This window comes from Pelophylax lessonae (genome assembly GCF_965119305.1).
Source record: "Pelophylax lessonae genome assembly, chromosome: 10".
Classification (NCBI taxonomy): Eukaryota; Metazoa; Chordata; class Amphibia; order Anura; family Ranidae; genus Pelophylax; species Pelophylax lessonae.
Genome location: NC_138777.1, coordinates 239,826,927 through 239,845,733, shown reverse-complemented (window position 1 = coordinate 239,845,733; position 18,807 = coordinate 239,826,927). Strand labels below are relative to the sequence as shown.

General features: G+C 36.4%; 1 protein-coding gene across 1 annotated transcript in view; it reads right to left on the bottom strand.

Annotated features, from left to right (window-relative positions):
* The window catches only part of TUBB3 (tubulin beta 3 class III), a 37,820-nt gene extending 30,635 nt beyond the window's left edge, over positions 1-7,185 (bottom strand). Inside the window, exon 1 of the mRNA XM_082270236.1 lies at positions 7,042-7,185. Within this exon, the coding sequence (XP_082126362.1) occupies positions 7,042-7,098 (57 nt within the window). The 5' untranslated portion in view covers positions 7,099-7,185. The remainder of the gene's footprint in view (positions 1-7,041) is intronic.
* Between the last annotated feature and the right edge of the window lie 11,622 nt (positions 7,186-18,807).

Sequence of the window (18,807 nt, the reverse complement as noted above, 5' to 3'; positions counted from 1 at the left end):
TTCCCTATAGGTGATCCTATGATACGACTCCTCTATAGATGATCCTATGATAAGACTCCCCTATAGGTGATCCTATGATAAGACTCCCCTATAGGTGATCCTATGATAAGACTCCCCTATTGGTGATCCTATGATAAGACACCCCTATAGTTGATCCTATGATAAGACTCCCCTATAGGTGATCCTATGATAAGACTCCCCTATAGATGATCCTATGATAAGACTCCCCTATAGATGATCCTATGATAAGACTCCCCTATAGATGATCCCATGATAAGACTCCCCTATAGGTGATCCTATGATAAGACTTCCCTATAGGTGATCCTATGATAAGACTCCCCTATAGGTGATCCTATGATAAGACTCCCCTATAGATGATCCTATGATAAGACTCCCCTATAGATGATCCTATGATAAGACTCCCCTGTAGATGATCCTATGATAAGACTTACCTATAGGTGATCCTATGATAAGACTCCCCTATAGATGATCCTATGATAAGACTCCCCTATAGGTGATCCCATGATAAGACTCCCCTATAGGTGATCCTATGATAAGATGCCCCTATAGGTGATCCTATGATAAGACACCCCTATAGGTGATCCTATGATAAGACTCCCCTATAGATGATCCTATGATAAGACTCCCCTATAGGTGATCCTATGATAAGACTCTAATATAGGTGATCCTATGATAAGACTCCCCTATAGGTGATCCTATGATAAGACTTCCCTATAGGTGATCCTATGATAAGACTCCCCTATAGGTGATCCTAGGATAAGACTTACCTATAGGTGATCCTATGATAAGACTCCCCTATAGATGATCCTATGATAAGATTCCCCTATAGGTGATCCTATGATAAGACTCCCCTAAAGGTGATCCTATGATAAGACTTACCTATAGGTGATCCTATGATAAGACACCCCTATAGGTGATCCTATGATAAGACTCCCCTATAGGTGATCCTATGATAAGACTCACCTATAGGTGATCCTATGATAAGACTCCCCTATAGGTGATCCTATGATAAGACTTACCTATAGGTGATCCTATGATAAGACTTACCTATAGGTGATCCTATGATAAGACTTCCCTATAGGTGATCCTATGATAAGACTCCCCTATAGGTGATCCTATGATAAGACTTCCCTATAGGTGATCCTATGATAAGACTTCCCTATAGGTGATCCTATGATAAGACTCCCCTATAGGTGATCCTATGATAAGACTCCCCTATAGGTGATCCTATGATAAGACTTACCTATAGGTGATCCTATGATAAGACTTACCTATAGGTGATCCTATGATAAGACTTCCCTATAGGTGATCCTATGATAAGACTTACCTATAGGTGATCCTATGATAAGACTTACCTATAGGTGATCCTATGATAAGACTTCCCTATAGGTGATCCTATGATAAGACTTACCTATAGGTGATCCTATGATAAGACTTACCTATAGGTACTGTATATATTTCCTAAACTTTCAGGTTTTTATTTTTTGAAGGTTTACAACCTCTTTAAACAAAAGTTGAGAGATTTGCTCTAAAATGGTAAAAGAAATGAAGCCGCTTAGTCGATGATGTCATAATAATCAGGAACGAGAACGTTTGTTTTATAAACGCCCAGGGGGAGGGGGGAGTGGGGAACGTTTGTTTTATAAACGCCCGGGGGGAGGGGGGAACGTTTGTTTTATAAACGCCCGGGGAGCGGGGAACGTTTGTTTTATAAACGCCCGGGGGGAGGGGGGAACGTTTGTTTTATAAACGCCCGGGGAGCGGGGAACGTTTGTTTTATAAACGCCCGGGGAACGGGGAACGTTTGTTTTATAAACGCCCGGGGGGGGGGGAGGGGGTAACGTTTGTTGTGAAGTTTATTTTAAATAACTAAATATGAAGTTTTGTAAATCCAAAGTCCCTTAAAGGGCTACAGACATATTGCAAAGGCCTTTCCTCATTCCACCATACGGCTCTGCCTCACCAGCCAGATAATTAATCTAATAAGAGTAATGTGTGGGCACAGCTGTTCCCTCCCCCCTTCTCCCTGGTGACAGCCCAGGGACCTGCTGCTCTCCATGATTTGCCATTCTTCAGGCTCCGGGGACCGGCTGATGACTACAGGATGTCTGCTGGGTGATCAAAGCATCTGTCTGTCTCACAGCAAGTGCTGTCTGTCTGGCACCAAAGATGCGTCGCTCCCCGCCGTGATGTCACACCATACATTAGAAGCCCATCCCTTCTCCTCGAAGGGCCGCCAGCACTTATTATATAATATAATCCTGCGTGGTGGCAAATTATCAAAAAACAATTCTTCTGTCTGATCATTTTATTCTAGTTTGAGAAAAATCTTATAGACTTTTTTGACTGGGTGACTAAAATAATAGACGGTGGAGGTGCAGTAGACATTGCATATCTAGATTTTAGTAAGGCTTTTGACACTGTCCCACATAGAAGACTTATCAATAAACTGCAGTCATTGAGCATGGACTCCCATATTGTTGAGTGGATTAGGCAGTGGCTGAGTGACAGACAACAGAGGGTTGTAGTCAATGGAGAACATTCAGAACAAGGTCATGTTACCAGTGGGGTACCTCAGGGATCTGTACTGGGACCAATTTTGTTTAATATCTTCATAAGTGATATTGCAAAAGGCCTCGATGGTAAGGTTTGTCTTTTTGCTGATGACACAAAGATATGTAACAGGGTTGATGTTCCTGGAGGGAAATGCCAAATGGAAAAGGATTTAGGAAAACTAGAAGAATGGTCAGAACTCTGGCAACTGAAATTTAATGTGGATAAGTGCAAGATAATGCACCTGGGACGTAAAAACCTAAGGGCAGAATATAGAATATTTGACACAGTCCTGACCTCAGTATCTGAGGAAAGGGATTTAGGAGAAATTATTTCAGAAGACTTAAAGGTGGGAAGACAATGTAATAGAGCAGCACGAAATGCCAGCAGAATGCTTGGATGTATAGGGAGAGGTATAAGCAGTAGAAAGAGAGAAGTGCTTATGCCGCTATACAGAACGCTGGTGAGACCTCACTTGGAGTATTGTGCGCAGTACTGGAGGCCATATCTCCAGAAGGATATAGATACTCTAGAGAGAGTTCAGAGAAGAGCTACTAAACTAGTACATGGATTGCAGGAAAAAACTTACCAGGAAAGGTTAAAGGACCTTAACATGTATAGCTTGGAAGAAAGAAGAGACAGAGGGGATATGATAGAAACTTTTAAATACATAAAGGGAATCAACTCGGTAAAGGAGGAGAGCATATTTAAAAGAAGAAAAACTACCACAAGAGGACACAGTTTTAAATTAGAGGGGCAAAGGTTTAAAAGTAATATGAGGAAGTATTACTTTACTGAGAGAGTAGTGGATGCATGGAATAACCTTCCTGCAGAAGTGGTAGCTGCAAATACAGTGAAGGAGTTTAAGCATGCATGGGATAGGCATAAGGCTATCCTTCATATAAGATAGGGCCAGGGACTATTCATAGGATTCAGATATATTGGGCAGACTAGATGGGCCAAATGGTTCTTATCTGCCGACACATTCTATGTTTCTATGTTTCTATGTTTCTACTGTATGTAGAAATGTGACGGAAATCTTAGCTGAATAGGAAAGCTCTGTGATTTGATTGATAAAATAGTGATCGGCCACGACGCAGAGACAATCGCTTTACTGCACAATGGTGAAGACAAAGATACAATTTGTAATTCAATCCAACAAAAGAAATGTCTCAGAATATGATAAGTCTGCTGTCTAGTGCTCTCCTTATGTTCTGAAACTCAATTGTTAAATTAATCGAAGCTATTTGTACTTTATTATCTTTATGTATGGTCACAAACTGAACCGGATCCAATCTTTACTGATTTTGTATTGAATAAAGAATAAAATAAAATACACGATTACAGTATGAAAAAATGTATTCCATCAACAGGTGTCTGGCTATCTAATTAATGGTTCCTATGGGCCTGTCTCATGGATGGTTCCTATGGACCTGTCTCATGGATGGTTCCTATGGACCTGTCTCCTGGATGGTTCCTATGGACCTGTCTCCTGGATGGTTCCTATGGACCTGTCTCCTAGATGGTTCCTATGGACCTGTCCCCTGGATGGTTCCTATGGACCTGTCCCGTGCATGGTTCCTATGGACCGGTCTCGTGCATGGTTCCTATGGACCGGTCTCGTGCATGGTTCCTATGGACCCATCTCGTGCATGGTTCCTATGGACCTGTCTCGTGCATGGTTCCTATGGACCTGTCTTGTGCACGGTTCCTATGGACCTGTCTCGTGCATGGTTCCTATGGACCCATCTCGTGCATGGTTCCTATGGACCTGTCTCGTGCATGGTTCCTATGGACCTGTCTCGTGCATGGTTCCTATGGACCTGTCTCGTGAATGGTTCCTATGGACCCTTCTCCTGAATGGTTCCTATGGACCCTTCTCCTGAATGGTTCCTATGGGCCTGTCTCGTGGATGGTTCCTATGGGCCTGTCTCCTGGATGGTTCCTATGGCCTGTCTCCTGGATGGTTCCTATTGGCCTGTCTCCTGGAGGGTTTCTATGGACCTGTCTCCTGGATAGGTCTTATGGACCTGTCTTGTGGGTGGGTCTTATGGACCTGTCTCGTGGGTGGGTCTTATGGACCTGTCTCGTGCATGGTTCCTATGGACCTGTCTCGTGAATGGTTCCTATGGACCCTTCTCCTGAATGGTTCCTATGGGCCTGTCTCGTGGATGGTTCCTATGGGCCTGTCTCGTGGATGGTTCCTATGGGCCTGTCTCGTGGATGGTTCCTATGGGCCTGTCTCCTGGATGGTTCCTATGGGCCTGTCTCCTGGATGGTTCCTATTGGCCTGTCTCCTGGAGGGTTTCTATGGACCTGTCTCCTGGATAGGTCTTATGGACCTGTCTTGTGGGTGGGTCTTATGGACCTGTCTCGTGGGTGGGTCTTATGGACCTGTCTCGTGGGTGGGTCTTATGGACCTGTCTCGTGGGTGGGTCTTATGGACCTGTCTCGTGGGTGGGTCTTATGGACCTGTCTCGTGGATGGTTCTTATGAACCTGTCTCATGGATGGTTCTATGGGTCTTATGGACCTGTCTCATGAATGGTTCTTATGGACCTGTCTCATGAATGGTTCTTATGGACCTGTCCAATGAATGGTTCTTATGGACCTGTCTCATGAATGGTTCTTATGAATCTATCTCATAGACCTATTTAATGGATTTATCTTATGGACATATTTTATGGACCTATCATATAGATGTCTCGCACCATCAGATCATTAATTGGATTGGACAAATATAGGAACCCCATTACTAATATGACCTTTGCCCAATGATACAATTTTGAGATCTCTTTTGCTTAGAATAAAAATCAGTGCTTTTGGCATTGAACTTCCTGAAATGTGAAGATTTTGAAGTATTTTAATAATCTGAATGAAGGATGAAGGGTTCGTATCTCGTCTTGTTAGCAGTCTCAGTTCTTTTTCTGCAGTTGTAGAAATAGAATTAAAGCCAGGATGACATCACCTTTCCACGTTCTACGCTTTGAGCTTGCTGCTGCAGGATGGGAGTGGCCCTGTGCAGCTGAACAATACATGAGTGGCCGGATCCAGCATGGCAGAGGTTAAATAATGGATGAGCTCAGCGATGATATCAGGGCTTTCTCTCCCCAATGTATTAGGAGAGAGCAGCAAGCAGCTGGGCTCCCTGCAGGATGGCCGCTGTCATTAGGCTCAGGCTAATCTGGGAAATGGGTACAGCCTAATCACATCCCCCCCATCCCCCCCCCCTCCACCATGACAATCACCGACACCTCCCTTGCCTGACTCCAAGCAGATCCCTTTAATAAACAGGATTTACTCACTCAGCCGCCCCTTCCCATCAAAAGCAATGAAGTCACCGCTTGCTGCTGGTTTAACCCCTTCTCTACTAGTATTGTAGGCAGCCAACCATATGAGCTGCAAAGGCCTACATTGAGGGATGGCAATGAGATTCCATGATGGGACAATAGGGCTTTGTCCTCCCTGGCAGCAAAAGGGTTAACTCGCAGGGTGTGCGCCCACATAAAGCAATAGCAAGGCCTGAATGCAAAGCATTATATTAGGAATATGGTGATGCCAATGTACCCAAGGCAAAAAAAAAATTATGGTGCTGGTTTTCAGGGTCTATGTAGATTCACAGTGCTGGATCCTTTTTAAATTCCATACCTGCCAGGCATTGTGCTCTACCTCCAGTCCCATGCCCCCCCCCCCCTTCCCCATGTGCCATGCACCCCTCTGCCGCTGCAGTGTTCATGTCGCCCTTTGTTCCTGCGCTGCAGTGATGGGTGTGGCTCTGCAGCACTGAGCTCCAATCGTGGCGCCCACCCAGCATCCGATCATCGTCTGGAGACACAGAGACACCTGGGCTGAGCAGGTGCTGCCATCCTCCACCTGGGTGTCACCCCCACCATAGCCAAACCTGCAAGGCGTGCCATCCATGGGGGGGGGGGGGGGGGCTCCTGTCCATGGACAAGGTTATTGGATATTTAGAGGGCATTTAAATTGCAGGGAAAAAATAAATCTTTACATATGAATATAAAATCCAGCGGATCCTTCTATGGTATAAATCACAGAGAAAACTGCTGGCGCTAAAGAATGCCTGTACTATAATAATAATATATATATAATTCCTGTATAATAATAATAATAATAATATATATATATAGAATGCCTGTACTATAATAATAATATATGTATACAGATAGATGATTAATCAATAGACACACACCAATATTTATATATATGTATCCTGGCATCATTGCACACTATATATAGTCCATTGCAATATACACCTTATATTATATATATATATATATATATAGTATATAAATGATATGCATACCGACTATTGCCACCCATAGCATTATATAATAATAATATATATCTCCAGGCACCCATTGTAATATACACCTTGTAGTATATATTATAGAAATGAACTCGCACTATTGCAGGATGTAGATTGTCAGCTCTGTGGCCCAGTCCTTACCTTGGCCCCGATCTGGTTGCCGCACTGGCCGGCCTGGATGTGGACGATCTCCCTCATTGCTTGGCTCGGTTCTGGGCTCGGGATGCGGACACTGGAGGAGGCGCTCCGCCGTCCCGCACCATATATAAAGCGAAGGCACTGACGTCACGGGGGCCGGGAGCCAATGGCGAGCAACCTGCGAAACGCCGCAACATCCCTGCAGCATCAGCACCGGCCGGGGACGGGAGCGCGCGCAACACGCCCAGAGAGGCGCGCGGCCGATAAACCTGATTTGTGGCGTCTATTTTTTTGCAGGGCGCGTGCTCGAGGAAGTGGGGGGCGCGCCTATAGTCAGGGGTAGATGAAGAAAGTGACTCGGCAACCTGTAGATGGGGGAGGGGGGGGGGAGGAGGCTTTGTTATAAAATATCCGACAATCACACAGAATATACAATGTAACTAATATATATACAATGTCACCAATCATCCCCTATACAGATTATATACAATGTCACCAATCATTCCCTATACAGATTATATACAATGTCACCAATCATTCTCTATACAGATTATATACAATGTCACCAATCATTCTCTATACAGATTATATACAATGTCACCAATCATCCCCTATACAGATTATATACAATGTCACCAATCATTATCTATACAGATTATATACAATGTCACCAATCATTCCCTATACAGATTATATACAATGTCACCAATCATTATCTATACAGATTATATACAATGTCACCAATCATTCTCTATACAGATTATATACAATGTCACCAATCATCCCCTATACAGATTATATACAATGTCACCAATCATCCCCTATACAGATTATATACAATGTCACCAATCATTCTCTATACAGATTATATACAATGTCACCAATCATTCCCTATACAGATTATATACAATGTCATCAATCATCCCATATACAGATTATATACAATGTCACCAATCACCCTCTATACAGATTATATACAATGTCACCAATCATCCCCTATACAGATTATATACAATGTCACCAATCATTCCCTATACAGATTATATACAATGTCACCAATCATTCTCTATACAGATTATATACAATGTCACCAATCATTCTCTATACAGATTATATACAATGTCACCAATCATTCTCTATACAGATTATATACAATGTCACCAATCATCCCCTATACAGATTATATACAATGTCACCAATCATTCCCTATACAGATTATATACAATGTCACCAATCATCCCCTATACAGATTATATACAATGTCACCAATCATTCCCTATACAGATTATATACAATGTCACCAATCATCCTCTATACAGATTATATACAATGTCACCAATCATTCTCTATACAGATTATATACAATGTCACCAATCATCCCCTATACAGATTATATACAATGTCACCAATCATTCTCTATATACAGATTATATACAATGTCACCAATCATTCTCTATACAGATTATATACAATGTCACCAATCATCCCCTATACAGATTATATACAATGTCACCAATCACCCTCTATACAGATTATATACAATGTCACCAATCATTCCCTATACAGATTATATACAATGTCACCAATCATTCTCTATACAGATTATATACAATGTCACCAATCATTCTCTATACAGATTATATACAATGTCACCAATCATCCCCTATACAGATTATATACAATGTCACCAATCATTCTCTATATACAGATTATATACAATGTCACCAATCATCCCCTATACAGATTATATACAATGTCACCAATCATCCCATATACAGATTATATACAATATCACCAATCATCCCCTATACAGATTATATACAATGTCACCAATCATTCCCTATACAGATTATATACAATGTCACCAATCATTCTCTATACAGATTATATACAATGTCACCAATCATTCCTTATACAGATTATATACAATGTCACCAATCATTCTCTATACAGATTATATACAATGTCACCAATCATCCCCTATACAGATTATATACAATGTCACCAATCATTCCCTATATACAGATTATATACAATGTCACCAATCATCCCCTATACAGATTATATACAATGTCACCAATCATTCTCTATACAGATTATATACAATGTCACCAATCATTCTCTATACAGATTATATACAATGTCACCAATCATTCTCTATACAGATTATATACAATGTCACCAATCATTCCCTATACAGATTATATACAATGTCACCAATCATCCCCTATACAGAATATATACAATGTCACCAATCATTCCCTATACAGATTATATACAATGTCACCAATCATTCTCTATACAGATTATATACAATGTCACCAATCATCCCCTATACAGATTATATACAATGTCACCAATCATCCCCGATACAGAATATATACAATGTCACCAATCATTCCCTATACAGATTATATACAATGTCACCAATCATTCTCTATACAGATTATATACAATGTCACCAATCATTCTCTATACAGATTATATACAATGTCACCAATCATTCTCTATACAGATTATATACAATGTCACCAATCATTCCCTATACAGATTATATACAATGTCACCAATCATCCCCTATACAGATTATATACAATGTCACCAATCATTCCTTATACAGATTATATACAATGTCACCAATCATCCCCTATACAGATTATATACAATGTCACCAATCATTCTCTATATACAGATTATATACAATGTCACCAATCATCCCCTATACAGATTATATACAATGTCACCAATCATTCCTTATACAGATTATATACAATGTCACCAATCATCCCCTATACAGATTATATACAATGTCACCAATCATTCTCTATATACAGATTATATACAATGTCACCAATCATCCCCTATACAGATTATATACAATGTCACCAATCATCCCATATACAGATTATATACAATGTCACCAATCATTCTCTATACAGATTATATACAATGTCACCAATCATCCCCTATACAGATTATATACAATGTCACCAATCATTCCCTATATACAGATTATATACAATGTCACCAATCATCCCCTATACAGATTATATACAATGTCACCAATCATCCCATATACAGATTATATACAATGTCACCAATCATTCTCTATACAGATTATATACAATGTCACCAATCATTCTCTATACAGATTATATACAATGTCACCAATCATTCCCTATACAGATTATATACAATGTCACCAATCATTCTCTATACAGATTATATACAATGTCACCAATCATTCTCTATACAGATTATATACAATGTCACCAATCATTATCTATACAGATTATATACAATGTCACCAATCATCCCCTATACAGATTATATACAATGTCACCAATCATTCTCTATACAGATTATATACAATGTCACCAATCATTATCTATACAGATTATATACAATGTCACCAATCATCCCCTATACAGATTATATACAATGTCACCAATCATCCCCTATACAGATTATATACAATGTCACCAATCATCCCCTATACAGATTATATACAATGTCACCAATCATTCCCTATACAGATTATATACAATGTCACCAATCATCCCATATACAGATTATATACAATGTCACCAATCATCCCCTATACAGATTATATACAATGTCACCAATCATCCCCTATACAGATTATATACAATGTCACTAATCATTCCCTATATACAGATTATATACAATGTCACCAATCATCCCCTATACAGATTATATACAATGTCACCAATCATTCTCTATACAGATTATATACAATGTCACCAATCATCCCCTATACAGATTATATACAATGTCACCAATCATTCTCTATACAGATTATATACAATGTCACCAATCATCCCCTATACAGATTATATACAATGTCACCAATCATTCCCTATATACAGATTATATACAATGTCACCAATCATCCCCTATACAGATTATATACAATGTCACCAATCATCCCATATACAGATTATATACAATGTCACCAATCATTCTCTATACAGATTATATACAATGTCACCAATCATTCTCTATACAGATTATATACAATGTCACCAATCATTCCCTATACAGATTATATACAATGTCACCAATCATTCTCTATACAGATTATATACAATGTCACCAATCATTCTCTATACAGATTATATACAATGTCACCAATCATTATCTATACAGATTATATACAATGTCACCAATCATCCCCTATACAGATTATATACAATGTCACCAATCATTCTCTATACAGATTATATACAATGTCACCAATCATTATCTATACAGATTATATACAATGTCACCAATCATCCCCTATACAGATTATATACAATGTCACCAATCATCCCCTATACAGATTATATACAATGTCACCAATCATCCCCTATACAGATTATATACAATGTCACCAATCATTCCCTATACAGATTATATACAATGTCACCAATCATCCCATATACAGATTATATACAATGTCACCAATCATCCCCTATACAGATTATATACAATGTCACCAATCATCCCCTATACAGATTATATACAATGTCACTAATCATTCCCTATATACAGATTATATACAATGTCACCAATCATCCCCTATACAGATTATATACAATGTCACCAATCATTCCCTATACAGATTATATACAATGTCACCAATCATTATCTATACAGATTATATACAATGTCACCAATCATTCCACCCATATACAGATTATATACAATGTCACCAATCATTCCCTATACAGATTATATACAATGTCACCAAACATCCCCTATACAGATTATATACAATGTCACCAATCATCCCATATACAGATTATATACAATGTCACCAATCATTCTCTATACAGATTATATACAATGTCACCAATCATCCCATATACAGATTATATACAATGTCACCAATCATTCTCTATACAGATTATATACAATGTCACCAATCATTCTCTATACAGATTATATACAATGTCACCAATCATTCTCTATACAGATTATATACAATGTCACCAATCATTCTCTATACAGATTATATACAATGTCACCAATCATTCTCTATACAGATTATATACAATGTCACCAAACATCCCCTATACAGATTATATACAATGTCACCAATCATCCCCTATACAGATTATATACAATGTCACCAATCATCCCCTATACAGATTATATACAATGTCACCAATCATCCCCTATACAGATTATATACAATGTCACCAATCATCCCCTATACAGATTATATACAATGTCACCAATCATCCCATATACAGATTATATACAATGTCACCAATCATTCTCTATACAGATTATATACAATGTCACCAATCATCCCCTATACAGATTATATACAATGTCACCAATCATTCTCTATACAGATTATATACAATGTCACCAATCATTCTCTATACAGATTATATACAATGTCACCAATCATTCCCTATACAGATTATATACAATGTCACCAATCATTCTCTATACAGATTATATACAATGTCACCAATCATTCTCTATACAGATTATATACAATGTCACCAATCATTATCTATACAGATTATATACAATGTCACCAATCATCCCCTATACAGATTATATACAATGTCACCAATCATTCTCTATACAGATTATATACAATGTCACCAATCATTATCTATACAGATTATATACAATGTCACCAATCATCCCCTATACAGATTATATACAATGTCACCAATCATCCCCTATACAGATTATATACAATGTCACCAATCATCCCCTATACAGATTATATACAATGTCACTAATCATTCCCTATATACAGATTATATACAATGTCACCAATCATCCCCTATACAGATTATATACAATGTCACCAATCATTCCCTATACAGATTATATACAATGTCACCAATCATTCCCTATACAGATTATATACAATGTCACCAATCATCCCATATACAGATTATATACAATGTCACTAATCATTCCCTATACAGATTATATACAATGTCACCAATCATCCCCTATACAGATTATATACAATGTCACTAATCATTCCCTATATACAGATTATATACAATGTCACCAATCATCCCCTATACAGATTATATACAATGTCACCAATCATCCCCTATACAGATTATATACAATGTCACTAATCATTCCCTATATACAGATTATATACAATGTCACCAATCATTCCCTATACAGATTATATACAATGTCACCAATCATCCCCTATACAGATTATATACAATGTCACTAATCATTCCCTATATACAGATTATATACAATGTCACCAATCATCCCCTATACAGATTATATACAATGTCACCAATCATTCCCTATACAGATTATATACAATGTCACCAATCATTCCCTATACAGATTATATACAATGTCACCAATCATCCCCTATACAGATTATATACAATGTCACCAATCACCCTCTATACAGATTATATACAATGTCACCAATCATTCCCTATACAGATTATATACAATGTCACCAATCATTCTCTATACAGATTATATACAATGTCACCAATCATTCTCTATACAGATTATATACAATGTCACCAATCATTCTCTATACAGATTATATACAATGTCACCAATCATCCCCTATACAGATTATATACAATGTCACCAATCATTCCCTATACAGATTATATACAATGTCACCAATCATCCTCTATACAGATTATATACAATGTCACCAATCATTCTCTATACAGATTATATACAATGTCACCAATCATTCCCTATACAGATTATATACAATGTCACCAATCATCCCCTATACAGAATATATACAATGCCAGCAATCATTCTCTATACAGATTATATACAATGTCACCAATCATCCCCTATACAGATTATATACAATGTCACCAATCATTCTCTATATACAGATTATATACAATGTCACCAATCATCCCCTATACAGATTATATACAATGTCACCAATCATCCCATATACAGATTATATACAATGTCACCAATCATTATCTATACAGATTATATACAATGTCACCAATCATTCTCTATACAGATTATATACAATGTCACCAATCATCCCCTATACAGATTATATACAATGTCACCAATCATTCCCTATATACAGATTATATACAATGTCACCAATCATCCCCTATACAGATTATATACAATGTCACCAATCATCCCATATACAGATTATATACAATGTCACCAATCATTCTCTATACAGATTATATACAATGTCACCAATCATTCTCTATACAGATTATATACAATGTCACCAATCATTCTCTATACAGATTATATACAATGTCACCAATCATTCCCTATACAGATTATATACAATGTCACCAATCATCCCCTATACAGAATATATACAATGTCACCAATCATTCCCTATACAGATTATATACAATGTCACCAATCATTCTCTATACAGATTATATACAATGTCACCAATCATCCCCTATACAGATTATATACAATGTCACCAATCATCCCCTATACAGAATATATACAATGTCACCAATCATTCCCTATACAGATTATATACAATGTCACCAATCATTCTCTATACAGATTATATACAATGTCACCAATCATTCTCTATACAGATTATATACAATGTCACCAATCATTCTCTATACAGATTATATACAATGTCACCAATCATTCCCTATACAGATTATATACAATGTCACCAATCATCCCCTATACAGATTATATACAATGTCACCAATCATTCCTTATACAGATTATATACAATGTCACCAATCATCCCCTATACAGATTATATACAATGTCACCAATCATTCTCTATATACAGATTATATACAATGTCACCAATCATCCCCTATACAGATTATATACAATGTCACCAATCATCCCATATACAGATTATATACAATGTCACCAATCATTCTCTATACAGATTATATACAATGTCACCAATCATCCCCTATACAGATTATATACAATGTCACCAATCATTCCCTATATACAGATTATATACAATGTCACCAATCATCCCCTATACAGATTATATACAATGTCACCAATCATCCCATATACAGATTATATACAATGTCACCAATCATTCTCTATACAGATTATATACAATGTCACCAATCATTCTCTATACAGATTATATACAATGTCACCAATCATTCTCTATACAGATTATATACAATGTCACCAATCATTCCCTATACAGATTATATACAATGTCACCAATCATTCTCTATACAGATTATATACAATGTCACCAATCATTCTCTATACAGATTATATACAATGTCACCAATCATTATCTATACAGATTATATACAATGTCACCAATCATCCCCTATACAGATTATATACAATGTCACCAATCATTCTCTATACAGATTATATACAATGTCACCAATCATTCCCTATACAGATTATATACAATGTCACCAATCATCCCCTATACAGATTATATACAATGTCACCAATCATCCCCTATACAGATTATATACAATGTCACCAATCACCCTCTATACAGATTATATACAATGTCACCAATCATCCCCTATACAGATTATATACAATGTCACCAATCATTCCCTATACAGATTATATACAATGTCACCAATCATTCTCTATACAGATTATATACAATGTCACCAATCATTCTCTATACAGATTATATACAATGTCACCAATCATTCTCTATACAGATTATATACAATGTCACCAATCATTCTCTATACAGATTATATACAATGTCACCAATCATCCCCTATACAGATTATATACAATGTCACCAATCATTCCCTATACAGATTATATACAATGTCACCAATCATCCTCTATACAGATTATATACAATGTCACCAATCATTCTCTATACAGATTATATACAATGTCACCAATCATTCCCTATACAGATTATATACAATGTCACCAATCATCCCCTATACAGAATATATACAATGTCACCAATCATTCTCTATACAGATTATATACAATGTCACCAATCATCCCCTATACAGATTATATACAATGTCACCAATCATTCTCTATATACAGATTATATACAATGTCACCAATCATTCTCTATACAGATTATATACAATGTCACCAATCATCCCCTATACAGATTATATACAATGTCACCAATCACCCTCTATACAGATTATATACAATGTCACCAATCATTCCCTATACAGATTATATACAATGTCACCAATCATTCTCTATACAGATTATATACAATGTCACCAATCATTCTCTATACAGATTATATACAATGTCACCAATCATTCTCTATACAGATTATATACAATGTCACCAATCATTCTCTATACAGATTATATACAATGTCACCAATCATCCCCTATACAGATTATATACAATGTCACCAATCATTCTCTATATACAGATTATATACAATGTCACCAATCATCCCCTATACAGATTATATACAATGTCACCAATCATCCCATATACAGATTATATACAATGTCACCAATCATTCTCTATACAGATTATATACAATGTCACCAATCATTCCTTATACAGATTATATACAATGTCACCAATCATTCTCTATACAGATTATATACAATGTCACCAATCATCCCCTATACAGATTATATACAATGTCACCAATCATTCCCTATATACAGATTATATACAATGTCACCAATCATCCCCTATACAGATTATATACAATGTCACCAATCATTCTCTATACAGATTATATACAATGTCACCAATCATTCTCTATACAGATTATATACAATGTCACCAATCATCCCCTATACAGATTATATACAATGTCACCAATCATCCCCTATACAGATTATATACAATGTCACCAATCATCCCCTATACAGATTATATACAATGTCACCAATCATTCTCTATACAGATTATATACAATGTCACCAATCATTCCCTATACAGATTATATACAATGTCACCAATCATCCCCTATACAGAATATATACAATGTCACCAATCATTCCCTATACAGATTATATACAATGTCACCAATCATTCTCTATACAGATTATATACAATGTCACCAATCATCCCCTATACAGATTATATACAATGTCACCAATCATCCCCTATACAGAATATATACAATGTCACCAATCATTCCCTATACAGATTATATACAATGTCACCAATCATTCTCTATACAGATTATATACAATGTCACCAATCATTCTCTATACAGATTATATACAATGTCACCAATCATTCTCTATACAGATTATATACAATGTCATCAATCATTCCCTATACAGATTATATACAATGTCACCAATCATCCCCTATACAGATTATATACAATGTCACCAATCATTCCTTATACAGATTATATACACTGTCACCAATCATCCCCTATACAGATTATATACAATGTCACCAATCATTCTCTATATACAGATTATATACAATGTCACCAATCATCCCCTATACAGATTATATACAATGTCACCAATCATTCCTTATACAGATTATATACAATGTCACCAATCATCCCCTATACAGATTATATACAATGTCACCAATCATTCTCTATATACAGATTATATACAATGTCACCAATCATCCCCTATACAGATTATATACAATGTCACCAATCATCCCATATACAGATTATATACAATGTCACCAATCATTCTCTATACAGATTATATACAATGTCACCAATCATCCCCTATACAGATTATATACAATGTCACCAATCATTCCCTATATACAGATTATATACAATGTCACCAATCATCCCCTATACAGATTATATACAATGTCACCAATCATCCCATATACAGATTATATACAATGTCACCAATCATTCTCTATACAGATTATATACAATGTCACCAATCATTCTCTATACAGATTATATACAATGTCACCAATCTTTCTCTATACAGATTATATACAATGTCACCAATCATTCCCTATACAGATTATATACAATGTCACCAATCATTCTCTATACAGATTATATACAATGTCACCAATCATTCTCTATACAGATTATATACAATGTCACCAATCATTATCTATACAGATTATATACAATGTCACCAATCATCCCCTATACAGATTATATACAATGTCACCAATCATTCTCTATACAGATTATATACAATGTCACCAATCATTATCTATACAGATTATATACAATGTCACCAATCATCCCCTATACAGATTATATACAATGTCACCAATCATCCCCTATACAGATTATATACAATGTCACCAATCATCCCCTATACAGATTATATACAATGTCACCAATCATTCCCTATACAGATTATATACAATGTCACCAATCATCCCATATACAGATTATATACAATGTCACCAATCATCCCCTATACAGATTATATACAATGTCACCAATCATCCCCTATACAGATTATATACAATGTCACTAATCATTCCCTATATACAGATTATATACAATGTCACCAATCATCCCCTATACAGATTATATACAATGTCACCAATCATTCCCTATACAGATTATATACAATGTCACCAATCATTATCTATACAGATTATATACAATGTCACCAATCATTCCACCCATATACAGATTATATACAATGTCACCAATCATTCCCTATACAGATTATATACAATGTCACCAAACATCCCCTATACAGATTATATACAATGTCACCAATCATTCTCTATATACAGATTATATACAATGTCACCAATCATCCCCTATACAGATTATATACAATGTCACCAATCATCCCATATACAGATTATATACAATGTCACCAATCATTCTCTATA